Raw genomic sequence first — 12141 nt, 5'->3', positions numbered from 1 at the left:
CTCTCTGTGATGCTACAGAGCAGGGAAGGTGCTCCTTGGAGGAGAGGCACTGAATAAACAAAGGACCCGCGCGCCACCTCACTGCCCAGAAGGGTAGGATGACTGCCCCTCGCAGACAGAATGGGTGCGTCTAGGGAAGCTGGCAAGTCAACAAGCAGTAAAGGATAGCCTAGTGCCCTGAAAGATTCTACGGATGAGAACTACCTCTACCCAACTGTAAAGAATTTCTTTGGGGATTTTAGGACTGGGTTTTTACATAGTTTGATGTGACTTAATTATTTCCCCCAGAGGGACAGACTGCTTGAATCAGGTAAGTTTCTTCCCTCACCTAAGACTCTGAAGCCAATGCAAAGATCTGTTCTAATCTTAATAAAAACACAGTACTTGCTGAGAGAAGGACTTGGGCAATATGTAGCAAGGGACTTAAAAAATCTATACCTTTTGATATAGTAATTCTACTTCTAGAAAACTGTTCTAAAGTAATAACCAGATTTTTGTCAAAGATTTTTATAAGGAATTTGTTTCAGTGTTATATATAGTAGAGAGAAGTTGGGAGCATCACATATGTTCAACAGGGAAGGACTGATTAACTAAATTGTGGTATGTTCACAAGTGGGAATTTTGGGCAGCCATTACAAAATCCAATTTTTGAGGATTATTTAATGACATTGGAAATGTTCTTACTATGTTAAGTAATGAAAGCAGGACACTAGTGGGAATACAAAATGTACCTCTATAGAGGGAAATTTGGCAATCTCTACTATAATTCCATGCACATTAACCCCTTAACCCAACAATTCTACTTCCAGGAACCTACCCCAAGGATACACTGGCAAATACACAAAGTGATATATGCGCACCATTACTCATTGCAGTACTATTCGTAATAGAAAAGAGTATCAATAACCCACGTGTGACTGGGAGAGATTACACTAAATGGCACATACACAGCTCCAAAGAAAGTAAGGAAGAATTTTCTGTATTTATTTGGAAAGATCTCCAGAATATTTTACTAAACAAAAAGTCAAGATACAGAAAAATTTATGTTTCCTTTTGTCTAAGTAAACCAAGTTCAGTTATTCTATGGAATTCTTTAAAAAATCCTTGAGAGCCCTGGCCAGTGTGGGTCAGTGGTTAGAGCGTCGGCCCTCAGCCTGAAGGGTCTTGGGTTCCATTCCTGTCCCTGGGTTGCAGGCTCCGTCCGCAGCCCAGTCAAGGCAAGTGCGGGAGGCAGCCAGTGGATGTGTCTCTCTCACGTCCATGTTTCTCTCCCTCTCTCTCCCGTCCACTCTCTCTGAAAAGCAGTGGAAAAATAGCCTCAGGTGAGGGTTAAATCAATCAATCAATCAATCAGTCCTTGAGAGTTTAGCTGTGCAGCATGTGACAACTTATATCTATACAATGTCTGTCAATTCCTACTGTTAGCCCAGTGAGTCTCAACTGGGGGTGATTTTGCCCCCGCCCCCAGGAACATCTGACAGTGTCCGGAGACATATTTTGGTTATCACACTAGGGTGGAGGTTGCTACTGGCATCTAGTGGGGTGAGGCCAGGGGTGCTACTCAGCTTCATACAATGAATAGGACGGCCCCCAAACAGTTATCTGGCCCAAAATGTCAAAAGTGCTCAGATTGAGAAATCCTGAATTAGCTCTTCCATCTGAGTTAGGCCAGACCTATACTATTTTCCTCATCAAAATGTTACAGTCATAGTATACACACAAATATAAAATAGATTTACATGGTAGGATAAAATGAATATCAATCATATTAATGTTGTTAAAAACTAAGATTTTCACAGAGAAAACATACAATATAAAGTCAAAGAATTTAGCCCTATCCAGTTTTGCTCTGTGGTTAGAGCGTCAGCCCATGGACTGAAGGGTCTTGGGTTTGATTTCAGCCAAGGGCGTGTACCTCGGTTGCAGACTTGATCCCTAGCCCGGTCTGGGCACATGTGGGAGGCAACCACTCTCCCTTCCTCCCTCTGAAATCAGTAAAAACATACCTAAAAACAAAAACAAAAAAAAACTATGTATTCCCTAGCTCTGCCCAATCAAAAGGTCAGGAAGTAATGATAATCCAGTAGCAAGGAGCACCCCTAATTGTGAGACTGTGACTCTCTAAATATCATTTCCCATAAAAGGGCAGGACTCTGTGAATCAATGGCTGATTCCAGGTCTCGAGCAGAATGTACAAATGAAACTTGGGTCATCTTGTACAAATAACAAAGAAGCTTTGCCTTGGTCACACCTAACAGCAGGAAGACTAAGAAAGAAACCCCCAAGTTCTATTTTGGGTAAACTGAATATTGGGAGGCAATTACCAATTTCTGCCACAGTATTGTGGGGGCAGACAAATTAGTCTCTGGATCGCACTGCCCAATATTGTAGCTATCAACCACATGTAGCTACTGGACACTTGAAATTTGGCTAATCCAAACTGAAGTATGCCATAAGTGTAAAATATACACTGGATTTCAAAGGTTTACTATGAAAAAATAAAGTAAAATATCACAATATTTTTATATTGATTACGTATTGAAATGACAATATTTTAGGCATAATGGGTTAAATATAATGTTATTAAAATGAGTTTTATGTTTCTTTTTATATTTTTAATGTGGCTACTAGAAAATGTAAAGTGTATGTGTGCCTCACGTTGTATTCCTATTAGACAGTGCTGCTGTAGAGTAACTAGTTATAGGGTCTTCTGAATGCCCCAAACCTGCGAAGAACAGACATGGAAAGTTCAGGAAGGGCAGAAAGAGAGAAAGAGGAGTAAAAATGCTCAGAAAGGAGAGAAGGGAGAGAGGATGGAAGGGGAGAAAAAGGTGGGAGGGAGGGAGGCCGGCCTGACTAATGGCCACAGAACAGGAGAAAATATCCGCAAATTATATGTCTGATAGAGGGCTTGTGTATATATAAAAGAGAGTATATAAAACAAATCTTATAACTCAGTAATGAAAAGACAGATTTGAAAATGGGCAAAGGATTTGAAAAGACATTTCTCCAAAGATGACATGCAATTGACCAGTAAGTACGTGAAAAGATGCTCAATATCATTAGTCATCAGAGAAATGCACATCAGAACTACTGAGATACCACTTTACATCACTAGGACGGCTATAATCAAAAGTAATACAAGGGTTGATGAGGATGTTGAGAAATTGAACCTTCATCCATTATTAGTAGGAATATAAAATGGTGCAGCTCTTTGGAAAACAGTTTGGCAGTTCCTTAATATAATTAAACATAGAGCCCGGCCGGAGTGGCTCAGCAGCTGAGCATTGACCTAGGATCCAGGAGATAGAGGTTTGATTCCCGGTCAAGGCACATGCCAGGGTTTCGGGCTTGATCCCCAGTAGGGGGCGTGCAGGAGGCAGCTGATCAATGACTCTCATCATTGATGTTTCTATCTCTCTCCCTCTCCCTTTCTCTCTCTGAAATCAATAAAGACATATTTTAAAATAAAGCCAAAGAAAACAGAATTACCACAATAATTTCACTTGTAGTTATGAGAATAGGCAAATCTATAAAAACAGAAAATAGATTACTGGTTGCTTGGTACTGGGGGTGGGGGGGTGATTGCTAATGGGTATAAGGTTTCTTTGGAGGGTAAAGAAAAATGTTCTAAAATTGATTATGGCGATGGTTGTAAACCAAATAAATACAGTTATAACCACTGAATTGTATACTTCAAATGGGTGACTGTATGTCACATGAGTTATATCTCAACAAAGACTTTTTAAAAATTGATGAGGCTATACCTGACAAGTCATGAGATTAGAGAGAGACGGGGGGGGAGGGACAGAGAGAGAGACAGTGATTACCACTGCAGGTTGCTAGGGCACCAACTCATGACTCTAAAAATCAAAGAGAAAGAATCCTGTTCTTCTAGTATGAACTCTATTTCAGGGTAATCAAATAACCCTATTAGGTGAGAGAAAGTTCTGTGACAGAGAATAATCCCAGCTATCAATGAAAAGGAATGATAGACTCATACCCCTAGTGAAATAAGTGATTCAGGCAAAGATCATCAATGGGTGCTAAAACCATTGATGGGAACTGTACACCTGAACCCAATGATCCATCTTGGTGTCACCCAAAACTGGACAACAGGATGTTGTCCTATCTCTGGATGCAGTGCAATGCGATGTACGCAACATCATCTATGAAGTATGTTTGCCAAAAAATTACATTGATCCTGAATCTAATCAATCTAACTTTTAGTCTAGGGTAATTATAGGGGCAAGGAAATGAAGCTAAATACTACCATGAGGATACAATGAGCCAAATTCAGAAAGTTTAGACATTCTACGAGACAATCTCCCCGGCAGCCAAGTCGATGGCAAATGGGAGGAGGAGGGAAGGAGGAAGTCTGTCTGTTCTAGATTAAAAGAAACTTAAGAGAACAACAAGTTACAAAATGCAAGCCTTGTTTGGATACCAGTATAGTAAATCAATTATAAAAAGTCATTTTTAGACCAATATGGGAAATCTGAATATAAACTGAGTATTAGGTAATACTAAGAATTAATATCAATTCTGTTGAGGGTGATAATGTAAGAAAATGCCCTTATTTTTAAAAGATGTATCCTGAAGTATATATGCGAGAAATAACAATAAGATCATTTAAGATACTCAGCAAAAAAAGTGGGGCAGGAACAGATGAAATCAATTGGGCAAGATTGTTAGTTACTAAAACTGGGAAATGGTGGGTTCATTGTGCATTTTTTGTCTTCTTTAGTGTTTGGAATTTTTCATAATAAAATGTTTTTTTAAAACCCCAGCAATGCTCAAGGATATATGGGTTAAAACATGTGGGTTCCAAGGTACATTGTAATGAAGCAATCTGTGGTATAATAGAATCCGAGCTTAAAAGCATGTGTGTATTTGCCATTTGACATGTTGAGGGGCACTTCTTTCAGAAAAGCCCTCCCAAACGTCCTTGATTTGATTTTTAATTCTTTGTTAGCTACTCCTTCCTCTCTGAACCATTTCACTTGGGGCTTACCAAAAACCGATCACCTTAGGGAGACTGGCAGCACGGTAACTTCCTCAACAAAGTCCTAGGTGTCACTGGGAGTGGAGGGTTCCCTCTTCCTCTAGAAAATGTGTAGTCTCCCTGGGGGCACAGACCCTCCAAGAGCCGGGCAGGAAGTTACCGTTTTCACACAACATAAGTAAAGTGTTATGATCAACCATGTTTCAAATGGACGAAGGAACAGAGATGACGTCTCTGAAGGATTCCTGTAGTCACATTTAAATGACACATCTCTGTTTGGGCCCCACTTTAATATTGTCTATAAATAACCTGTATCTTCAAAATGTAAAATGCTGATCACCTTCACACATTAGAAAACATTTTATAAATTTGAAGGGAGGTGGAACCAGGTTTAAATTATGAATATATTTAAAATAACAGATTACACATGAACAGTCATGATCTCTTTTCGGTGACCTCTGCTTTGGATGTCCAGATGATTGGCATGCACTACAGAAGACTTTCATCTTTGAATGTGGAAACAAAAATGGAAGGACAGGGGTGACATAAGAGTGCCACAAGTTTGAGCTCTGTTGCAGATTTGCTGTTGACTTTGGGTGGATTGACCTCCTGTGACCTTGGTCTTCCTCTGTCAATGGGAAGGAAGCATTTCTTTATCTGTCTTATGTTTCACCTGCCTCTCAAAGGAAATAATGTATGTGGAGACATTCTTGGAACTATAAAGAGATTATAATTATTTTTTAAATATATTCTCCACATAGATATTGTTTTCCCTCATCAACATCTTTTATTTCCCAGTTCCACTTCTAGAATTGTTCTTAAACCACTCTGGGATCAGTTTGAATAAAAGACTCTGGGAGTAGATTACATTTTTAATTAGAGATTGTTTAGCTTCCTATTTACTGTGCAACATTAAAGAAAAGATTTTCTTCCTAACTTAAAAAAATTTTAATTTTACTACTGTTAAAATCAAAACATTATTTCTGGAATATTTTTAAGTCGTGGAAATTTTAGCATTTTATAGTTCTTGCCAAACTCCTGTTTAAACACAGTAAATACATTGTCTTTAAACTCAAAATATCCATTTTAAATATTGCCAGTGGTATGTTCCCAGTCTATGTTCCTTCTATTAAGGCAGATTCGTTCACAGTACACATAGCAAGGATTGAGGACTTGAACAGGAGAGCCTTCAGGTTAATCTTCCAGGGCTGGAACCAAACAACGAGGCTTTGCCCAAAGTGGTCAATATAGTATCTTCATCTGTACTCAGTGACTCATGAAAATATATTCAGAATGTACTCTAAATCTCTTACCAGGGCAGGTTAGAAGCTGCTAAGACAAACACAAGATCTTCTGAGCGAGCCAGCCCATCCATCTGCACCAGCAGCTCTGTCTTCATCCGAAGGCTTCCTTCGTGCTCTCCCCTAGAGAGAGACGAGGAGGTGAGGCTCTCCGGGCAGAGCCCTCCCTCCCCAAGGGCAGCGCTCAGCGGCGACTCGGTGCCCGGGGAGGGGCTCTCTTATGACAGCTCACCCTTCCCGGCCTCATTCTCAGAAGCCACTTGTATTAGAGTTGGAGGAAAGAAGCCATTTGGTATTCTTTTCCCAAAGGCAGTAATTGAGAGGACATAAACTAATATAATGATTATACTGAAAAGAAAACCAAAGGTTGACAGCAAACTAGAAAATGACTGAAGGGCAGACAGTGCCACTGGGAGATGAAATGCAGCCCGGCCCTGTCCACCTGCAGTGCTATTTAGTATTATTTTTTTTAACCCTCACCCGAGGACATTTTCCCCATTGATTTCCAGAGAGAGTGGGAGGGAGAGAGGAGGAGCGGAGACACACACACACACACACATCGATTGATTGCCTCCTAAACACGCCGGGACCAGGGCAGGAACCTGCGACCCAGGTACTGCCCTTGATGGGGTCAAACCAGGGACCCTCTGGTCTGCGGGCTGACGCTCTAACCACTGACCAAACTGGCCAGGGCTATTTACCCTTTGTAAATGGCATAATTGAGAATAATCCTTTTCATTTATATAGCAGGCATAAAAGAACTTTCACAGGAAGTATTTCTTTTAGTATAATTTGTGGATATAAACTGTCCAAAAAGAGAGATCAGCCATTAGTCTGAACCTGTTTCACTGTCTTTTAATAAGAGGCAAGGTAATGAACGGGAGGCAGCCGTCTGTGCGAGTTCGCCTCCAGCTCCCCACCAGCAAGCGGCCACCACAGGGTCTGAACATCCAAGCTGGCTCTAAGTGCTGACCATCACTTCTTTAGATGGGCATAAAAGGGCAAAAAATGCCTGTCTTGGACAACACGACACTCAGCTTCTCATCTCTGCATATGTATGGTGGCAACCCAAACCAGGTATGTGATTGTTAAGGAGCTGTGCCCCTTACTATGTAACTCCCGTTTCCTAAGAGAGAAGATAGTCTCACAGTATAGTTACATATTTATTCAGCATTTGCCCCTAATTATTATTCTTTTAACATAATAGGACCCAAGAAGTCTTCCAAGCACCTACATTGATTCCCTGACTACTTGAAGATTCTAGTTTTAGAGTTTAAGTTCCAGACAAGGAAAGAGATATTCAGTATAAACCCAGAGCACACTCCTCCATCAAGGATAGTAGATGAAGTTTCCAAATTAGCTCAATCAAAGCTGCGGGGGACCCGGGGATGGAGATTGACAAAGCGAATGTAAGAGTGAGTGCACAGGTCCCTAGGGTAAGGGAGACCAGGCGGCCAGGGGCTCTGCAGAGGGAATGACCACTAGGGCGTCTGGTGGGCTCCCAGCCTGGCACCTCTGTAGCTGCCGGCTCCTGCCAGGCCCTGTATAGAGAGGCTGAGGGTCCCAGCCTGGGGCTAACAGCACCCATTAAGCCATGGAATCATCCCGTTTCAATCAATGGTAAGAGTCCCATGGACCTTAACGGTTATTTTTCCCTGCTGGGAAAATGGTTTTCAATAAGTAAAATTTCATAAATTATATTCTAGTTATATTTCCAACAAGCTAATTATTTGCTCTTTATTACTATTAGTTCTGCCTTCATGATAGACCATTAAAGGTCATTAATAAATATAGTCATGTTGAGATTTCCTAGAGACTTGTTTCTTTTCAAGCCAGAGGAGCCAAGTTCAGTGAAAAGTTTCGGAGAAAAATACCTCTGATCAAGAGAGAAAGGCATTCTTAACACACACACACACACACACACAGAAAGCTCATTACAGCCTGAGAAGTGAACTAGAAATGAACAGCCTTTCCTGCTGGGGACATTAGACACTTAATCTTTGGAGAGTAACATACGTGACATATTTAAATTCGGACACGCTGAGCCACAACCTGATGTCACAGGGACGCAGTGGCTTCCCTGGCCTTGCACACCTTGTCAAGGACTGCCCCTCTGGGGACTTGGCTCTTTGCAGCCCCACTCCCCACAGGCAGACCCTCTGGCTCCAGAGGACGTGGTCACAGGCGGCTATTTTAAGCCAGCAGGGCTTTGGGGTTATGGCAGCCAGGGACTGTGGGGCTGGGTGATCTTCAGGCCTGAAAACCACTCTGTGGGGAAGGGGAAAGGGGGGAAGGGAGGATGACATTTCCTCCGGTTATAAAAACTACTTAAATCAGCTATTCAGTTAACAGGATCTAATTTAAAGACCTTCCCGTGTGTCTGCAGAAAATTTGTGGGCTTATTAATAGGCTCATTCTGCTGGTAAATGTCGATGGGCTTCCGACCATCAAACACACTTACAAGAGGGGAGAAGTGATGACCAAAAAAAAAAAACAACAACACCCCTGTCTGTTACCCAGGAGCAGTGCCTCTCTGACTCATCACCGACTCCAGCTCGTCCAGGAAGATGGTGGAGGGGGCGTGATAGCGAGCAAGTTCAAACAACACCTGGCGGGAGGAAAGCAACCACACGTTCAAGTTCGCATATTTAAAGTTCTCAGATGCTCCCAGAGAGTAAAAGCTTAGAATGACTACAATATTAACCATTTATGCTGCACTCTGTTATTTCACTAACAACTTTATAATCGTTACAATTATTTCTCCCTAGAATACCCCATGGGGTTGGATGGTCCAATTATTTCCATTTACCACTTGATAAAATTAGAGCCAGAGAGACTAAGTGTTTATCTCAAGGTTACTAATCATAAGTAGGGGAGCTTAAGATAAAACTCAGTTCCTGAGCTTTCAGTCCGTTAGCTAATCCCTGAGACTGCCTGTCAATGGCATGTCTCACAGGGACACTTGGAATATGTAAAATCATTTGATGATTTTTCCTACACCTTTAGGGACAATGAAAGGGTTATTCTCAGAAGGAAGAATTGCTGGGAAAGGACAGAGTTCCAGTCATAGGTTAAAAAGATCAAAGAATTTTGCCTCTTTCTGCTCCCCAAATTACTCCATGAGGTCCTCGTACTACCCAACACTGCAGTTTGCCGGGCTCAGGTACTTGAAGGCAATTCTTGGTGGAATAAAAGGTTCCATTCCAGATAAAATGTTATAGACTGAACAAGACAGGAAAGCAAGTAGCAAAAGAACAGCCATATAAAAGCAAAATAAAGAGCCCTAAAGGGAGATGTGGTGGTGATGAAAAGCATACAAAACTGAACCTTTTTAACCCTGAAACCCATCTCTTGAGCACCATATACAATTCTTCACTGGTTGATTGGAGAAAGCAATAGAGATTTAGAAAAAAATAGGGGTTCTTTAATTGGTAGAGGGGATTTATTCTCCATGTCACTTAGCACGAGCAAAGCATCACAGAACAAATAAGAAGGGAAGGGCTCAGAGAAAGCCAGGTTGTGGTTTTCACAAGTAATAGCAGGTCATCATTGCAGGCCCCCTAGCACTGAGTGGAAAACTGCTCACGTGCGTGGTGCATCCATGCTCATGCTCAAGTATTTTCCTTTTTCAGAAACCTATTTCATTTGGCCAAGGCAATTGGCTCAGCCTAATGAATTGAGAGAAATGTCAATGCTCATCACACATGCCTTTAGACGTAATAGAGACCACCTCATTAGAAGCAAGGAACTTTTTCTTGTCACAAAAAAGTGCCCAGATATACCTGATATTAAGGGTAATTATAATGGTGGCAATCTTCCCAATGAAAAATGGAATATTAGAACTCTTTATTAGAACCATACATGTTTCTAAGGAGCTCCCTAAGGTGCAAGGGGCAACACAAGACCAAATATCCAAGTGGAAGGAGGACCACATCTGGAGCCTCCGTCTCCATATAGACCACATACCACTGTCCTTTCCACTGCCAGAGAATATATAGAATCCTGGGTAAGTGCTCGGAAAGCATTAGGCTAAAATTTTCAAAAGTACTTGGAGGAAGTTAAATCATACGGTTGGGGCGGGGGGAGGTGTTGAAAGATGTAAGCACCAACAGGTGTGTGCATTTGCTAAAGAGACCACTCAACTATTCAATAACATCAACTCCTAAGAGGCATGAACATTAGGAGGGGAGGGAGCAACATAGCCCAAGGGTTCCCTATAAATAACTCTTAATTGGAATAGAAAAGAAGCAAATGGTAGGAAAGCTTCTTTGATTTAGGGGAAAGGCCCTAAAGGGCTATCTTTATCTGAAAGCTCCGTAGTAAGGAGCTTGACAGCATGACCAAGGTTTTGCAGGTGAAGATCTTTTCAAGAGCTTAGAAAATAAAGTAGCTTCTGAAAGGACAGAAGGTGAGATCCTTCGAGGTTAACAGAGGCTACCTGTCTTCCTCTTGAATTAATTTTTTTAATATCCAAAATAAAACTGCATTTCACAGAAAAAAAGAAACAAATTCTTCTAAACCTATAAAAAGATGCTCAAATTTATTCAGAATGATAGAAATGCGTATTTGAGCACTGAAATATTACTGTCACTATCAGACTGGCAAAGATTTCAAAATGTGGGTACTACACAGTGTTGGCCAGGGTGTGGGCAAGCACACACACTCGCCGTTGGTGGGAGTGTAAGCTGCCGCAGCCCTGCTGGCAGGCAACCGGGCAGTCGGCGATGTTCACTCCCCCGGCCCAGCAGTTCTACTTCAAAGAAATTGCTCTACATGACTACACATGCAAAGTCGTGTGCGTGACAGACTGTTCACTGTACCTTTGTTCATAATAGCAAGAGACTGGAAACAACCTAAATGTCCATCAGAAAAGACTGGTTTAATACGTTTTGGGACACACCCATGCACTGAAATACCATTCAGACATGTAAAAGAACACACTCTGTCTATAATAGTGTGTAACAATATCCAGTGAGAAAAAATACCCAGTGAGAAAAACCCCAGCGAGGTACAGAAGGGTATGGGAAGCATGCTCCTAACTGTGTTTAAAGAGAAAGGGAGATATAGATACAGTTGTTGATGTCAAACTAGATATAAATGTTTTATAAGAACAATTAATTGTATACGACACTTATTTATATCTGTATTACATAAAAACATATATGGTATAGTAGTAGTTGCCTCCAAGGAGAAGGCTTAGGGGTCTGTATAACCTTTTGTACTTCTTTTCCAAAAAAATTAGTTACTTTTTAAATGTATTGTAAAGTAAGGGGAGAAGTCATTTCCTCACTCTTAGAATTCTAACAAAATAATACTGAAGCAGAGGAAAACTTTAGTTAAATAAAATGCTCACACAGAAGGAAGCGTTCTGGCTAAGGGACTTTTCTGGCTAGTCAACACTGAACAAGAAAAGCCATTTAAATCTTTGTTGAGAATATTCATAAAATATCTGAATCTATTCTTCTGTCCTGTCCTGGGAATATGATGTCATCTCTCTTTGAGCACTTTGTTGCGTCTCATGCTCATGGTTCTAAACAGCACTTTTCAGGACAGGAGATGAATCTAAACTGATTCTGGGGGAATTTTCTAAGAGCTTTGTTGTTCCTCAGCACAGAGAAATGGAATTTTTAAAATAAAACTTTAAAAACAGGCTGATGAGGATTCTAGTTAGTAAGATTTCAGCTTACTAAAATCCCACTAACTAGAATCACACACAACCCAAGTTCTGGCACAAGCTAAATTCAAGCCCCATCTTTGGATATGGTTAGACTCGAGATGAAGAACAAAGAAATAGAAGATGTCAGCATAGGTTTCCATGAATTACAGCCTTGAGGG

The 12141-nt window shown here is 41.0% G+C and overlaps 1 protein-coding gene across 1 annotated transcript in view; it reads right to left on the bottom strand.

The window, feature by feature from the left end:
• Positions 1-12141, bottom strand: part of KATNAL2 (katanin catalytic subunit A1 like 2) — a 59650-nt gene that overhangs the window by 7062 nt on the left and 40447 nt on the right. Inside the window, exons 12-13 of the mRNA XM_087819079.1 lie at positions 8823-8914; positions 6319-6429 (exon numbers count right to left, since the gene is read on the bottom strand). Of these exons, the coding sequence (XP_087675205.1) occupies positions 6319-6429; positions 8823-8914 (203 nt within the window). The remainder of the gene's footprint in view (positions 1-6318; positions 6430-8822; positions 8915-12141) is intronic.

Source organism: Miniopterus natalensis, chromosome 7 (genome assembly GCF_054644295.1).
Source record: "Miniopterus natalensis isolate mMinNat1 chromosome 7, mMinNat1.hap1, whole genome shotgun sequence".
Classification (NCBI taxonomy): domain Eukaryota; kingdom Metazoa; phylum Chordata; class Mammalia; order Chiroptera; family Miniopteridae; genus Miniopterus; species Miniopterus natalensis.
The sequence above is the reverse complement of the archived record's forward strand: the minus strand, read 5'-3'. Positions and strand labels throughout refer to the sequence as shown.